This window comes from Heterodontus francisci, chromosome 13 (assembly GCF_036365525.1).
Source record: "Heterodontus francisci isolate sHetFra1 chromosome 13, sHetFra1.hap1, whole genome shotgun sequence".
NCBI lineage: Eukaryota > Metazoa > Chordata > Chondrichthyes > Heterodontiformes > Heterodontidae > Heterodontus > Heterodontus francisci.
Window position 1 is genome coordinate 28545289 of NC_090383.1, and position 18067 is coordinate 28563355.

Consider the following 18067-nt stretch of genomic DNA (forward strand, 5'->3'; position numbering starts at 1 on the left):
ATTATCTCCAAAATGGTCACCCAATGCTACTTCATCCACTTTCCCAGCTTCATTTCCAAAGACTAAATCTAGAATTGCGCCCCCTCTCATTGGGCTTGTTATGTGCTGGCTAAAAAAGTTCTCTTGAATGCAGTTCAAGAATCTTGTGCCCGCTGTGCCTTTCACACTCTTTGTATCCTAGTTGATATTAGGGTAGTTGAAATCCCCAACCATTATTGCCCTATTGTTTTTGCACTCAGAAATTTGCCTACATATTTGTTCTATTTCCCTCTCACTATTTGGGGATCTATAGTACTCTCCTAGTCGTGTGGCCGCCCCTTTTCTATTTCTGAGCTCAACCCATCTGGCCTCATTTGATGATTCATTTAGCCTATCATCCCTCGTCACAGCTGTAATTGATTCTTTAACCAATAATGCTACACCCCCTCCTTTTTTATCCCCTCTCTATCCTACCTGAAAACTTTATATCCAGGGATGCTGGGCTGCCATTTTGCCCCTCTTGAAGCCAAGTTTCCATTATAGCAATGATATCATGCTGCCATGTGTCTCTCTGTGCCCTCAGCTCAGCAGCTTTATTTGCTATACTCCTTGCATTTAAATAAATACCTTTTAATAATGTCAAATTCCAGTGCTGCATAATTTTTAACCTTTGCTCTTCTGTATTTCAGTCACTCGTTAATTTTCTGCCTACCGCTCCCTGCCCAGAGTTTGTCCTATCTGAAACTGCCCTCAGGTTAAAGGCCTGCTCGGGTATGCAATTTAAACCCGACCCAGGCCCAACCCAACCACATCTAACCCGAACCCGACCCGGGCCCGAGTCCTTTGTTTTTTCCCGCAACTGGCCCGACCCGACTCGGTTACTGGAAATGAATGACGCTTACTCTTACTCCCCTTTCCCTCCCTGACCAAAAGGCAGCACTGCCAATGTGTCCGATCCGGCCCGACCCAACCCGAACCCGAATGCTGGACCGGAAGAGCGACCTGACCTGGCCCAAAACAGACACATGTCGCAGTTCCCGTCGGGTTCGGGTGGGGTAGCCATGCTCTACCTCAGGTTCCCATCCCCCTGCCAACCTTGTTTAAACCATGCACAACTGCACTCGCAAACCTTCCTGCAAGGATATTCATCCCGATCCTGTTCAGGTGTAGACCATCTGGCTTGTACAGGTCCCACCTTCTCCAGAACCGGTCCCAATGCCCCAGATATCTGAAGCCCTGTCTCCAGCACCATCTCTCCAGCCATGCATTCATCTGGTGTATTCTACTAGCATGTGGCCTTGGGAGCAATCCAGAGATTGCTACTTTTGAGGTCCTGCTTGCTAATTTCTTTCCTAACTCCCTAAACTCAGCCTGCAGGACCTCATCCCTTTTTCTATCTATATCGTTGGTACCAATGTGGACCACGACTTCTGGCTGTGCACCCTCATCCTCCAGAATGCTCTGTAGTTGCTCGGCGATATCCATGCCCCTTGCAATGGGAGGCAACAATCACGTCTGCGACCACAGAAACACCTGTCTGTTCCCCTAACTATAGAATTCCCTACCACTATTGCTCTCCTGTCTTTTCTCCTCCCTCTCTGCACAGCTGAGCCACCCAATGTGCTCTGGTCATGACTCTCGCTGCACTCTCCAGAGTAACCCCCTCTCCCATCGGTACTCAGAACTGAATATCAGCTAGAAAGTGGGATGCCCTCTGGGGCCTCCTGCATTACGTGCCTTTCCTTCTTGTCTGTCTGACAGCCACCCAGTCTCTTTCTGCCTGCGCTCTGTTAAGCTGTGGGGTGACCACCTCCTGATATGTGCTATCCACATTATCTCTCATCCTCGCAAAAGCACTTCAGTGCCTCCGTCTGCTCCTTGAGTTCCAATATTCGGCGCTCGACCTTTTGCATTTGGTGGCACTTTCTGCACATGTAGTTCTCCAGGACATGGGCAGGGTCCTGGAGTCCCACATGGCACAGGACCAAAGATTAAATATTCCATTTTGGGTAAGTAAGCGAGCCATCTTGAACCAATGTGAATAATTACTTTTGAGATTAGACTTTACTGGAATATTTGACTTCAATTAACTTGTGCACATTTGTACTGAAGAGAATGCAATTTCAAAGCCATCCAGTTACATCAGACTCACCTTCTTCTTGTCCCTCATTGAGCCCTTTCCTCGCACCATAATCTTGCATCCTGTCTCTGCTTCCAGCTGTTTTGCTGTTAGCCCCCTGGGTCCAAGAATTCTTCCAACAAAGTTGAACTAAATAGTTAAAAGAGAAAAAGAAAATATCACTAAAATCCTTTAAACGAGGTATTGATATCACCGGAAGTGGTTCACTGATAATTGTAAAAAAAAAAATCATTTTTTAATGAAGGAATTACCACAAATCTTACAATATGAGCACTGGATTCTGGAAATGGACAGCACTTCTGAAATAATTCTTATCTGTAGCTGTGTCATAGATTGGCTGTATGGAGTGAAAGAGAATCTAAAAGTCTTCTATAGGCATATAAACAAAAGAGTAGTAAGAAGGTGGAGCTAGTTAGTGACCCAAAAAAGAGACCTACGCATGGAAGCAGAGGGTATGGTTGAGGCATGAAATGAGTACTTTGCATCTGTCTTTACCAAGGAAAAAGATGCTGCCAAAGTCATAGTGAAAGAGGAAGTAGTTGAGATACTGGGTGGTCTAAAAATTTATAAAAGCAGAGGTATTCGAAAGGCTGGCAAAACTTCAAATTGATAAGTCACCAGGACTGGATGGGATGCATCAGAGGATGGTGAGGGAAGTAAAGTGTAAACTGTGGAGGTACTAGCCATAATCTTCCAATCCTCCTTAGCTATGGGAGTGGTGCTAGAGGACACAAGAATTCCAAATGATTCAGCCTTCTTTAAGAAAGGAAGTTAAGAATAAATACAGCACCTACAGGCCAGTCAGGTTAACCTAAGTTTAGGGAAGGCTTTTAGAAACGATAATCCAGGTCAAAACTAACAGTCACTTAGACAAGTGTGGATTAATTAAGAAAAGTCAACACAGATTTGTTGAAGGCACATCATGCTTAACCAACCTGATTGAGTTTTTGATGAGGTAACAGAGGTTTGTTGAGGTAATGCTGTGGATGCGGTGTATATGGAATTCCAAAGGCGTTTGATAAAGTGTCACAGAATAGGCTTACCTGCAAAGTTAAAGCCCATAGAATAAAAGAGACAGTGGCAGAATTGATACTATAGTATAAGGGTCTGAAAGAGTTAATGTTGAGAAAGTGTAAAGAATACCTCCTACCATGATGATGTAAGAGATCACATGTGAGAAAGACTTAAAGAGAGATGCAGCGAGGCTTCAGAGGAGTCACACAGACTGTGTGGAGTTGTATATGGTTATAATGTAATAAAGGTTAATGTTCTAAGTACTCAAGACTAAGGAATCTCGCCAAGCTAGATTAAGTATATTCAGGTGGCAGCATGCCAACCAAACATACAATATGGTGATCAGCGGTGAGATCCTGAATGGTGGTTCGTACCATGCAACATCCAGACGAAGAATTTGAAGAAATACTTTGAAGAGGGCTGACCTGAAAAAAGCACCAAAACTGCAGAACTCGAGAAGAGGCTGTGAAAAAGCTCCAGAGCTGCTCCGTGGATGAAGGAGACACGGAGAGGTGGGGAATCGGCTTGCAGAAATCCGGTCCAGCGATCGCAGGCTTCAAGTTGGAGAACCAAGTAACGATCGGGAATCTGGTAAGCAACCCTGAAAGAGGGTAAAAATTTGTTCCTAATAGCACTAGGCAGACAGCACCAGGAAAATCAAAAATCCTTAGCAAAGGCGGATCCGGGGTTGGCGCTATTACTCACGGTGACCAGAGCGAGCAAGCAAAAAACGAGGCTGCAAATATGCGATACTTTAAGAGAAGGGAGTTAAAGGAGTATAGCAGTTACACTACAAAACGGTGTGTAAAACAAGGAAGAAATAAATCCAAAGTCTAGCGACAGAGATTTCACAGGGAGCAACGGTGGCCATAGCAGGAGTCAACGCAGGGCCGAAAAGCACGGGAAACTTACGATACTGAAAATTCAAAAGTGAAAGTAAATCAAATAGAAGCTATGGATCTTAAATTCACAATACCAGAGAGATTTGAACACATGGAAGGACCAAATCAAACCCCAAACTAGTCACTTTGGGCGAAGAAGATTTTCGAGATACAGAATTGCTTCTAAATTAGACAGCCAGTCAGAAACAGAGCAAGTTAACACATTGCTGTAGTCCATTGGGGCAATAGCAGATGATGTTATTGTAAGACAAGGCATTAGTGAGACAGCAGCCAAATTTGATGAAATTTTAAAAGCCTTTGATAGTTATTTCAACTTGGGGAGCAATAAAATTCGAGAAAGGGCAAGATTTAACAAATTGTTGATGCTCTTATTAATGACTTTTACAGACTAGCTGAAAGATGTGAAAATGGAGACCTAAAAGCAGAATTAATAAAGACCACATTGATGAATCCCTAGCAGATTTATTGCAGTCCAAAGAAGACCTCACAGTGCACAAAGCAATTCAGCTGGTGAGACAAGCAGATGTCTGGAAGAACAACAGAACAATTCTGACAGGTGAAGAAAGACCTTGGCTCAGGAAACCTCCAGCAACCATACAGTTCCTTAATTAGAGGGCTGTAAAAGAAGCACCAGAAAAGGGGGCAGAGGGGGGGGTGCAGGAACACAAGATGCCATGAAACCATGCCAGCACTGTGGCACCAAAAGAGCCACAGGCACAAACAGTGTCCTGCAAACAAAGCAGAATGCTTCTACTGCAAGAAAATAGGGCATTTTGGGAAAATGTGCCAAAGTAAAATCTCTGCTCCCACAAGTTTGAAAGAAAAAGCATTCAGGCATAGAGTGGTTAATGAAGTTAAACAACCTCCATCAGGAGAGAAATCAAAAAACTTTCTTGGTGAGATCAATGTCCCAATCAGGCATTTTGGTCTGCAGATATATATGTCAATGGACATATCACTAATTTTAAACTGAACACGGCAGCAAGTAGAACAGTATTATCAGACAAAGAGCCACGGTTATCAACATATTACCTGCAACCAGGTAATTACCAGGTATGTGCAGTGCACAGACAGGATCAGAGGGAACCCCTTACCTCGACCCAATTCCCAAGCAGACCATGGGAACGTCTGGTGATGGATCTATTCATATTTAATGGAAAGTCCAACCCGCCTGATTGCCATCGACTACTTTTCAAGTGGGATCAAGGTCAAACGTTTGTACACAACGACAACTGAAGCAGTCATTCGATTAATAGAAGAAACCTTTGCAACACATGGTACACTCGACCAGAAAGTGTCCAATACTGGACCACAATTTGCAAATAACTACTTCACGCGCTTTGTGGAAAACTGTGGATTTGTACATCCACAATTTAATGGAGAAGCTGAGTGAGGAGTCAGAACTATCAACGCACTGTTGAAGAAAAATCAAGATTTTCAAATGGCACTCCTGAACTACAGTTCCATTCCATTGCTATGCAGATTAGTTTAGTTTAGAGATACAGCACTGAAACAGGCCCTTCGGCCCACCGAGTCTGTGCCGACCATCAACCACCCATTTATACTAATCCTACACTAATCCCATATTCCTACCACATCCCCACCTGTCCCTATATTTCCCTACCACCTACCTCTACTAGGGGCAATTTATAATGGCCAATTTACCTACCAACCTGCAAGTCTTTTGGCTTGTGGGAGGAAACCGGAGCACCCGGAGAAAACCCACGCAGACACAGGGAGAACTTGCAAACTCCACACAGGCAGTACCCAGAATTGAACTCGGGTCGCTGGAGCTGTGAGGCTGCGGTGCTAACCACTGCACCACTGTGCCGCCCCATCAGAACTGTTGATAGGAAGGAAGCTTAGAACACCCAAAAAGTTACTTCCAGGGCTACAAGCCCAGGATTATCAGGGTTCAAGACAAAGCAATGTCTTACAGAAAGCAACAAGCCTATAATTATAATAGGAAATACCGTACCAGGAACCTACCGAAGTTTCTGGGAGGTAATTTGTGTCCTCCTTTGTGAAGACAGAACCAAAGTACGTATTTAATTGGTCTGCCATTTCTTTGTTCCCCACTATAAATTCCCCCGTTTCTGACTGTAAGGGACCCACATTTGTCTTCACTAATTTTTTTCTCTTTACATATCTATAGAAGCTTTTACAGTCAGTTTTTATGTTCTCTACAAGCTTACTCTCATACTCTATTTTCCCCTTCTTAATCAATCCCTTTGTCCTCTGCTGAATTCTAAACTGCTCCAAATCCTCAAGTTTGCTACTTGTTCTGGCCATTTTATATTTCTTCTCCTTGGATCTAATACTATCCCTAATTTATTTTGTAAGCCACAGTTGAGCCACCCTTCCTGTTGTATGTTTGCGCCAGACAGGAATGAACAATTGTTGTAATTCATCCATGCGCTCTTTAAATGCTAGCCATTGCCTATCCACTGTCAACTATTTAAGTAACGTTCCCCAATCTATCATAGTCAACTCGCACCTCATACCTTCATAGATTACATTATTTAGATTCAGAACCCAACCCTCTCTCTCTTGCCATCTTAATGAAATATTCTATCATGTTATGGTCGCACTTCCCCAAGGAACCCCGCACAAGATTGTTAACTAATCCTTTCTCATTACACAATACCCAGTCTAGGATGGCCTGTTCTCTAGTTAGTTCCTCAACGTATTGGTCCAAAAAAAATCAAGTACGCACTCCAGGAATTCCTCCTCTACAGTATTATTGCTAATTTGGTTTGCCCAATCTACATGTAGATTAAACTCACCCATAGTTACAGTTGCACCCGTATTGCACGTGTCTCTAAATTTCCTGTTTAATGCCATCCTCTACATCACAACTGCTGTTTGAGGGTCTATATACAACCGCCACCAACGTTTTCTGCCCCTTGTTGTTTCTTAGCTCCACCCATACAGATTCCTTTATGTGCATCTGAGGGGAAAGACTGGGCCTCTGTTTAATGTCTCATCTGAGGCAGCACTTCTAACAGTGGAGCACACTGGAGTGTCAGCCTTGATTTGTGCACTCAAGTCCTGGAGTGAGACTTGAACCCACAACCTTCTAACTCAGGAGCAAGAGTGCTACCCAGGATTCTCTGAGCTAATATCCTTCCTCATTATTGTACTGATTTCCTCTTTTACTAAGAACGCTACTCCACCTTCTTTCCCTTTTTGCCTGTCCTTCCTAAATAATGAATACGTCTCATTTCGTCTCCCTCCCCCAGAATACACTTTGATGTCATTCAACATCTTGAAAACTAAGATGTGCTAATACTTTTGGGGACAGCAAAGAAATGGAAGTAAAACCCTAAATTTTCCTGGCCTGACAATCTCAGATAGCCCTTTATGACATTTACCAAACCTTAATGGAAATTTGTTAGTGACAGAAGGTCAAAAGGTATGGGTACAAGACCAGGTCAGAGAAGGAGTAATCATTCAGGAGATGAGAATCAACAGCGATCTTATTTAGTACATACTTCAGAAGGTACTTTCAGAAGAAACAGGAGGAATCTTATTCCTATTCATCAAAGATGTCAATCAGTCATACATTTGGATGAACCAGATGTTGAACCTGAAATTCAGGAAGTAATGGATACTACAAACCTCAAGGAAGTATAAGGGTCTGAAAGGGTTTATGTCGAGAAAGTGTAAAGGATACCTCCAACCATGATAATCTAAGAGATCACGTGTGAGAGAGACTTGAAGAGAGATGCAGCGTGGCTTCAGAGGAGTCACACAGACTGGTGTGAAGCTGTATATAGTTATAATGCAATAAAGGTTAATATTCTAAGTACTCAAGGCTAAGGAATCTCTCCAAGCTAGACTAATTATCTTAAGGTGGCAGCATATCAACCAAACATACAACAGATACGAAATTGTCTGAGTGACAGGAAGCAGAGTAGTAGTGCCTAAAGGTTACTTTTTGGACTGAAAGATGGTATACAGTGGGGTTCTCCAGGGTTGGTACTTGGATCACTGCTTTGCTTGATATATATTAATGACTTAGACTTGGGTGTGCAGGGCACAATCTCAAAATTTGCAAATGACACAAAACTTGGAAGTATTGTGCATTGTGAGGAGGATTGGAGAGGACACAGACAGGCTCGTGGAATGCGCGAACACTTGGCAGATGAAATTTCATGCAGAGGAGTAGAGAAAGAATGAGGAGAGGGAATATAAACTAAGGGGGGTACAGGAACAAACAGACCCGGGGGTACATGTGCACAAATCATTGAAGGTCGAAGGGCAGGTAGAGAAAGTGGTTGAAGAGGCATACGAAATCCTCGGCTTTATAGATAGAGACATAGATTACAAAAGCAAGGAAGTTATGATAAACATTTATAAAACACTTGGATGTCCTCAACTGGAGTACTGTGTCCAATTCTGGGGACCACACTTTAGGAAGGATGTGAAGACTTGAGAGAGGATGCACAAAAGATTTACAAGAATGGTTCCAGGGATGAGGGAGTTCACTTACTTGGATAGATTGGAAAAGCTGGGGTTGTTCTCCTTAGAGATGAGAAGGTTGAAAGGAAATTTGATAGAGGTGTTCAAAATCATGAGGGTTCTAGACAGAGTAGGTTGAAAGAAGTTGTTCCCATTGGTGGAAAGGTTGAGAACCAGAGGACAGAGATTTAAGGTAATTGGCTAAAGTACCAAAAGTGGCATGAGGAAAATCTTTGTTTACGCAGCAAGTGGTTACATTCTGGAATGCACTGCCTGAGAGGGTGGTGGTGGGCAAATTCAAAGAGTGGGTTTCAAAAGTGGATTGCATAAACACTTGAAGGGGAAAAAATGTAGGGCTACATGGAAAGGGTGGGGAGTGAGACTAGGTAAATTGCTCTTGTAGAGAGCTGACACAGACTTGATGGGCCGAATGTTATGATTCTATCATTCCTCCTGTTGAATCAACATCTACCGAATTGCTCATGACCTCAATTTCTCCAACAATCTACTCATTGGCTATCTGCTTCCGCCCTTCACCAACAATGAATCCAGAATTCTGTGATCTGTGTTCTCTGCACAAAAAAATTCACACCAATAAACCCTGTCCTTATCGAGCTCTACTGGTTCCAAGTGCATCTTGAGAAACTTCAAGATCCCAGTCAGGAACTTTAAATCTCTCCAAAGCCTCACTTCACCTTACCCGAGTGACCTCCTGCAGCCATATGTCATCATTCAACTGATTCATTTCTTGATCTGTTTGTTCTCCAAATCCCATTCAACTACTGAAGATGTTCAGTCACATCATTCCAAAATTTCTACCCTTAATTCCTTCATCTTTATAAATTGCTCTTCCTTCAAAAGTATCTTCCAAATCTACTGTTTTGACCATACTTTTCCTATTTCCTCCGACTAAACTTATTCCTTTTCCCACTTGGTATCCATCTCACTGTCTGATTAAGCATTCAGAAATATTATTTAAAAATTTGGCATGCTACCTAAAATCTTAAAATGGTACAACACAGAAAGAGGTCGGTCAATCCAAGTCTGTGCTTTCTTTTAAAAAAAAAAGACACTTTTAAACAATGCTTCCAACATAGTTTTCTGAATAAAATTATTAAAAACTATAAAACTCAATGAATAATGGGCACAAAATTCATGTTGCCCAATTTTTGGGCACAAGGGCTGCATTTCATGAGATGCGAGGTGTGCAGCACGTAAAATTTGTGTACTCACCTCATTTCTGATCGTATCATGACCACAAGCGACTGCCGCCCTCCCCTGAGCTGTTGGCATGCTCTGCATGCTACAGGGTGCCGAGTAACATTGTGAAGAAACCATGTACTCCAGCAGCCTTCCCTTTTTAATGCTGCAGTCCCTAAAAAAGGGAAGTTGCAGCAATGCAATGAAGAATAATCATATTTTGATACTGACTGAGAAGGAAGATGCCACACCAGGCTAAGCAAAGGGCTCTCTGCTTTAGTGATGCTGCCCTGGACTCACTATACAGAGAGGTGGAGGCCAGGACAAAGGCTGTTTGCAGAAGAGGGCAAGAAGCCCTTAAGACTGAGCCTCCACAGGCAATGGGTGCAAATGGAAAGAGTGCTCCTAAAACATGGCAGCAGTGGCAGAAAAGGCTTAATGCTCTCACTCAGGTGGTCAAGGTGAGCAAATGCATCTGCACATCACATATCACCCACCACACACACCCATCTCACAATGCTCAATGCACCACACCCCAATCACTCACCCAGCAGCACTCCCTGACACTCAGGACTCCCCCATAGCATTCTTATATTATACCTCACCCACACACACCTTCCAATTGTGCCAGCCGCACACACATCTATATGACTCCGCAAAGCCTACAGCTATTCAGTTATAGCAGGCACATCACCTAATTACTATGACACACTGGTCCTGACATTCTTCCCTGGTGCTCCCAGAAGACCCTTTCTGGGTAGGCCCTTCTAAGGATAGGCATCCTTCTCCTCCCTCTTCACAGAGCTTCCCCTCTCTGCCTCCTCCTCTTTATCTCCTGCTCATGTTGCAGAGCAAGTGGCACTGTAACTACCATGCCAATGCAAGGCAATGTTATTTTCCCCAAAAACCTCCAAACTCCTCCAGCAATCACCACAGAGCTTCCCACAAACTTTGCCTGAACATAAGTAAGTCAAAAGTACCTCAGCTGTAACTTGTTGAGTCACCTTTTAAATAGGCCCAGAACAGGGCCTTGCTTCATAATGCTTCTTGCACCAGGCATGAATAAGGAAGCTGATTCCTGCATTTGCACTGACTATTTTTGGTCACCTTGCATTGCATCAGCCTATCGGCATCATGATCATGCATGTTCAGAGTCTGAACGCATGCGGGAGATACACCTGTGTACGCCATTCCAGTTCAGTTACACCGCATGGGCAGCAGCCAGCTGTGCCTCACACACTGCAAAACAACAGGTAGGCTATCGCAGCAGTGCAATTGAATTTTCGCCTAATACTTGTATTTCACTCTTTCAATGCTGTTTAATATAAAAGATTTCAGCCTTTTTATATCATACATCTGTACAAATAGCGAGAAACAGTTTTAAAGGTGAAGATTAAGTTTACACTTTGAAAGGTAGACATGGCAATGAATTCTTTGCATAGCATTCACAGCTATTTCTTGTTCCTCTAGCTAACTAATCTCTCTAACAGAGCACATGTGCTGGAGTATTCCCAACCTGTATTACTAATTTTATTTTCCAATTCATTGAACAGGGAAAAAATTTGTTTTCACCTTATTAAAACAGCTTTCCTTTGAATACCTACACTTATGGAAAATGATGAGACAGAACCCATTTAAAAGGAGCACTATAAATTTAATGCATCATTTCCAATAATATACAACAGAAATTGTACAGAAATAAGGAAAAGCAGCGTTGATATAGTCCACACAAGGAAGTTTTTTTTTTGGGAGGGGCATAATCCCAAGCAGTACCTTGCTGAGCATGGCTTCAATAAAGTGCACTGTGAATTGAGTTAAATGCATCAATTATTGTAGTTAAGAATTTTCACATACTTTGTGGATAATGGAAAAACCTGCCTCCAAAGAGCATTCTTTCGCTGGAGAGCAAAATAAAACGGTTTGAACTGGCTCTCAAAATTGCCAACACCACAAAGCAGAACAGGCTGTGAGTGAAGGTCAACAGAATGGCATGACTGAAAAGTGCCATGGCTGTATGTGGCCTCCAAAAAAATTGCATTATGAGGACGGGAATGTCAGACCAATTAGGATTTTCACAAAATAGTAGAAATAACACCTTAAGGATTTGCCCATATTTTATTCATATGTTCAGTGGGGTGGGATTTCTAAGTTTTGAATCTATCGCATGCGCATTTTTTTTTTTCAGTAGGATCCCCGCCTGGAAGCCATCCTGATTAACTGGCTTGGCTTCTTGTTGGGTGGGGAACACTGCAGCAGGAGCCTCAGCCCAGGAACAGGGAAGTTCGTGCTGCTGGGGTACAAATCGTTGGGGGTTTAAATGCTGTTTGAGAAAGGGGGTTGGGTACAGAATGGCTTATAGGGTCAGGGGTGATCGCTAGGATTGGGGTAGTGGTGGGAGGTCCAAGCACAGGGAGCGAAGATTAGCTTGAAGCGTGTCATGCAGCAGTCCTCATGTACCTGTGCCTGTTTCGTTTCCGACACCCAGAAAACCCGACCAGCCAGTGTTAAATTCAAAACCAAGGTAAAAATCTGGGGCACGCTGTAAAGAGTTCTTTATGTTATCTGATGCAACATAAATGAGTTATGGAGATCTCAAAACTGTTTATTACAGCTAATATAAACACTAGAGCTAACTATTTACAGAACTTGCCTCTAGGTGTTACAGTTGCAGTGACTCTGACTTCGTTAGCTTATTAGCATACTAAGATCTTAAAGGGACATCACTCTTAAAGACAATCATACAACACACACAATCTGATCTAAATATTTAAATGATCAATCCGCTTCCTGGGAGCGGGTTTGATTGTCGCCCACCGTCCTTCCACCATTACAAGTGGAAATGGGCGGGTTCGAGGCAGATTGGGTTTGAGACTTTTAAAACTTTTGCACATCCCATCCCATCAGCACTAATGAAAGGTCACAACTGTTCCTTTTCTTTAAATTTCAATACAATTTTTTTTGGCAAAGATGGAGGGAAAGAATTGTTTGAAACTCCTTTTAAAATCACATCCATGGCTGAAAGCAGCCTTGAAACAAAGTATCCCGAATTCCTACCAAAATACTTGAGGTTTTATCATCCCATGTTATAGTTTCATGTTCTTCATAAAACATCTGTAACGTTACACATAGTGCACAAATTTTCATAACTTCATTCTCTGAAGAGCATGTTGAAGAGTATAGATCATGCTTCTCATATATTCTAGGACACTGTTATACATTTAAGTGAACAAGGCCCTACATCAAATTATCCTGCAATACAAGTATATATATTACTGCCAATATTTAAAAATTGCACTTTCTTGCTCCCCATTTTAGCTGTAATCTCTCAAAGCAAATCCCTAAACTCTAAATTGATGTATGATTACTGTTGCATTACTCAGGTATGTATTACTTTCATATCTTTTTCCAGTTCTGATGGAAGGACATCGACCTGGAACGTTAATTCTGTTTCTCTCTTCACAGATGCTGTCAGATCTGAGTATTTCCAGCATTTTTTGTTTGATTCCAAAATTGCTTACCAACAAAGTTGCTGGCTTTAAGCAGTGTATTTAGCAGCAAATAGTTATTGTTGTTCATGAGCCTGTAGAATGTTACTTGCGTTACTGAAAATTATGAATCATTGTTGGAATTTAAAAGGAGTACAGACTGTAGAATTAATGTACTATTTACTCAATTTCCAGTGAAACAGACCAGTTGATAGCATATTCCCATAATACTCAAGTTTAAGAGGTTACCAATTCTTCTGAAACTACACAATTAACTTAGTGGACAATTTGTCCCTTGCACCGCAAGGTAGAGCATGAGAAAAATGTGAAACTGTAGGAGAAAACTTCTCATACTATGCTACAAGACAGGACACCTGTTGTGACATTTTCAGCAGGTGCTCATGGGAATCACTGAAAATTGTCTTACAAAGGGGCCTTTTCTTTAGCAGTCTCCTTTCCTTTGAACATTTGTTTTACTTCAAATGTTGACACACAGTAAGATGTGTTAACACAAAGCTCTAAGGTCATTTAAATGTTGTGTAAGCAAAAGAAATACTACCAAGTGACAAAATATAACTAAGTAAATCTACCAAATACTTATGTAATTAACATCTGGGAAACACAGGAATAATAATTGACCCATAGAGGGGTCAAGAACAGATCTATTTGGTTAGAGATAACAAACAATGCAGGTACCATTACACTACTGTGTGTACGCTACAGGTCATCAACTAGTGGGAAAGATATAGAGGAGCAAATTTGCTGGGAAGTTACAGAGAGGTACAAGACCTAGAGTAGTAATAATGGGGGTACCGAATTATCTTAATATAAACTGGGATTGTAATACCATAAAGGAAAGAGAGGGGGAAGAGTTATTGAAGTGTGTTCAGGAGTATTTTCTTCATCAGTATGTTTCCAGCTCAACAAGAAAGGAGACACTGCTGGATCTGATTCTGGAGAATGAAGTGGGTCAAGTGGATCAAGTGTCAGCAGGGAGACATTTAGGGAACAGTGATCATTATCTCATCTGTTTATGACAGATGTCAGGTAGAGAATACTATTGAGAACCAGCCTGAATATAGAAGGTTCAGTGGGGAAGAGAAAAAGCAAATAAGAGAAGCAAATAGAGAGTATGAACAGAGACTGGCAGCTAACATAAAAGAGAATCCCAAAGTTTTCCATAGACATATAAATTGAAAAGGATGGTAAAAAGAGTGGGGCTGATTAGAGACCAACAAGGGAATTTGCGCATGGTGGCAGAAGGCATAGCCGAGGTTTAAATAAATACTTTGCATCAGTCTTTACCAAGGAAGAAGATGCAAGCCACGCAATGGTGAGAGAGGAGGTAATTCTAGAAACTATAAGGGTTTAAAATTGATAAGGAGGTGGTATTGAATAGGCTGTCTGTACTTAAAGTGGATAAGGAACCAGGACCAGATGAGATGCATCCAAGGATACTGAGGGGAGTGAGAGTGCAAATCGTGGAGGCACGAGCCATAATTGTTCAGCCTTCCTTTGACTCGGGGGTGGTGCCAGGGGACTGGAGAATTGCAAAGGTTACACCCTTGTTCAAAAAAGGGTGTAAAGATAAGCCCAGCAACTACAGACCAGTCAGTTCAACATCAGTGGTGAGGAAACTTCTAGAAAGATTAATTTGGGAAAATATTATTTGTCACATGGACAAATGTGGGTTAATTAAAGAAAGCCAGTATGGATTTCTTAAGGGAAAATCATGTTTAACTAACTTGCTGGAGTTTTTTGAGGAGGTAACAGAGAGGGTTGATGAGGGTAATGCAGTTGATATGGTATACATGGACTTTCAAAAGGCATTTAATACAGTGCCACACAACAGTCTTGTGAGCAAAGTTATACCTCATGGAATAAAAGGGGCAGTAGCAACATGGATACAGAATTGGCTGAGTGACAAGAAACAAAGAGTAGTGGTTAATGGATGTTTTTCGGGGTGGAGGAAGACTTGTAGTGGAGTTCCCCATGGGTCAGTGTTGGGACCGTTGCTTTTCCTGATATATATGAATGACCTAGACCTTGGTGTACAGGGCACAATTTCAAAGTTTGCGGATGATACAAAACTTGGAAGTATTGTGAACTGTGAGGAAGATAACGTAGAACTGCAAAAGGACATATATAAGTTGGTGGAATGGGCAGACAGGTGGCAGATGAAGTTCAATGCAAAGAAATGTGAAGTGATGCATTTTGATAGGAAAAATATGTACAGACAATATAAAATAAAGGGTACAATTCAAAAGGGGGTGCAGGAGCAGAGGGACCTGGGTATATATGTGCATAAAACAGTGAAGGTGGCAGACAGGTAGAGCGAGTGAATAATAAAGCATACAGTATCCTGGGCTTTATTAAGAGGGGCATAGAATACAAGAGCAAGCAGGCTATGTTGAAATTGTATAAGACACTAGTTCGGCCTCAGCTGGAGTAATGCATCCAGTTCTGGGCACCACACTTTAGGAAGGATGTGAAGGCGTTAGAGAGGATGCAGAAAAGATTCACAAGGATGATTCCAGAGATTAGGATCTTAAGATATGAAGATAGATTAGAGAAGTTGGGACTGTTTTTCTTGGAGAAAAGAAGGCTGAGAGGAGATTTGATAGACATATTCAAAATCATGAGAGGTCTGAACAGAGTAGATAGGGAGAAACTGTTCCCACTTGAGAACAAGAGGCCACAGATTTAAAGTAGTTGTTAAAAGAAGCAAAAGCTACAAGAGGTAAAACCTTTTCACGCAGTGAGTGGTTAAGTTCTGGAATACACTGCCTGACAGCATGGTGGAGGCAGGTTCATTGAAGCATTTGTTACGACTGAGGCGGGAGGAGTGCACTGGTTTTCTAGTTACACTTCTCCACAGGTCACAACATATATTTAAGTATTTACCCAGTTACCAATACAATCAATCATAGACTCTAATTTTATCCCAGAATCCCAGGTTTCTGTAATAAACAACAAAATTATCAGTTTATTATAGAACAAGACATAATCAGTAACGAAGTAAAGTATTAATACAGAGTGAAATATGAAAGTTCCCTTTTTACCTGAGCCCCTCACACACCGGTTAATTTAAAAGTAGAGATTTTTTCTTCAGAACCCTGCTACAAAAAAAAAGACAAAAAAGAATACTTGACCAAATACTTGCTAATTCTTGAAGGAAAAAAAAAGATATGGAAAGATGTCAGTTGTCCCTTTTTGGTTTGGCGACCCAAATACATGTATACGGCTGTCTCTGGGATCGTCCTGGAACAGTTATTTTCTGGCGACGTTGAGGATCAGTTTGGCAGGCTTTCCAGAATAAATGCTTCAACAAGGGTTTCTGGTAGACTTTTCAGGAGGTAGGCAGCATCAATTTCTCTATTTTTTACACTTTCTTCTCAGAGCTTCTCAAAGAGATGGAAAAGCAGGCAGGTTTTTCAAACAGATAGAAAAAGGCTGAGCTAGGGTTTTTTTTCTTTGATTCCTAACCTTCCTTTCAGAACACTGTCCAAAGTGAAACCAAAAGCAATCTCAAGAGTCAAGCCTCCTGACCCCTATAAATCTTGACCTGTCACTTCTCCGTACACATCTCCCCTTGGTCCAAAAAGCACCTGCTGGGTCTTTATCTGAAAACAGGTGAATTCCAGTAAGGGTTGTTTACAAACCAAGTCCCCTCAGTGTCCTTTCAATGACCCCAGTGAAAAAAAATCCATGGAATCCTTTTCAGTTTTCCCAAATAAAACAATGTTCATAATTCTAAAATACATGAGTCATCAAAAAAATACTTAGCAAAAAATAGAAGCACCATTGTACCACATTCAAAAGAGAATTAGACTATTATATGAAAAGGAAGAATGTGCAGGGTTACAGGGAGAAGGCTGGGGTGTGGCACTAAGTGAATTACTCATTCGGAGAGCCAGTGCAGACATGATGGGCCAAGTGGCCTCCTTCTCCGCTGTAAAGCTACAGAAAAGGCCAAGGAGCAATCTGGAGTAAAAATACTTAATCGGAGGAAGGCCAATCTTAGTGGGGTGAGAACAAATCTGGCCCAGGTAAACTGGAATCAAAGATCGGCAGGCAAAACTGTAATAGAACAATGGCCCTCATCCTTTAAAGAGGATATGGTTTGGGTACAGTTAAGGTACAGTGCCACGAAGGTGAAAGGGAGGGGAAGCAAAGCCAGAGCTCCCTGGATGATGAAACCGATAGAGAGTAAGGTGAAGCAGAAAAAGAGTGCAGATGGCAAGTGTCAGGTTGATAATACAAGTGAGAACCAAGAGGAATATAGAAAGTTCACAGGGGAAATGAAAAAGAAAATAAGAGCAGGGAGAGAGTATGAGAAGAGATCAGGAGTTAACATAAAAGGGAACCCAAAAGTCTTCTATAGGCTTATAAAGAGTAAAAGGGTAGTAAGAGGTGGAGTGGAGTCAATAAAGGACCAAAAAGATCTACAAATGGAGACAGAGGACATAGCTGAATGAGTACTTTACATCTGTCTTCACAAAGAAGATGCTGCCCAAGTCATAGTAAAAGAGAAGGTACATGGAATAAAAATCAATAAAGAGGTCTAGAAAGGCTGGCTGTACTTAAAGTTGAAAAGTAATCAGGACCAGATGGGATGCATTTGAGGATACTGAGGGAAGTAATGGAGGAAACTGTGGAGGCACTGGCTGCAATCTTCCAATCCTGCTTAGATGTAGGGGTTGTGCCACTGACTGGAGAATTGCATTTGTTACACCTTTGTTCAAAAACGGATGTAAGGATAGACCCAGCAACTAGTTTCACCTTGGAGGTGGGAAAGTTTTTAGAAACAATATTCTGGGACAAAACTGACAGTCTCCTATACAATTGTGGATTAATTAAGGAAAGCTAGCATGAATTTGTTA

General features: G+C 41.8%; 1 protein-coding gene across 8 annotated transcripts in view; it reads right to left on the reverse strand.

Annotated features, from left to right (window-relative positions):
• The window catches only part of LOC137376310 (KH domain-containing RNA-binding protein QKI), a 646128-nt gene that overhangs the window by 352132 nt on the left and 275929 nt on the right, over positions 1–18067 (reverse strand). For 7 of the 8 annotated variants that reach the window (XM_068044596.1, XM_068044603.1, XM_068044600.1 and 4 more), the window contains exon 3: positions 2132–2248. The exons of the other annotated variant lie outside the window; for it this stretch is intronic. In XM_068044596.1, coding sequence (XP_067900697.1) covers positions 2132–2248 — 117 coding nt within the window. The remainder of the gene's footprint in view (positions 1–2131; positions 2249–18067) is intronic. 8 annotated transcript variants of the gene reach the window in all.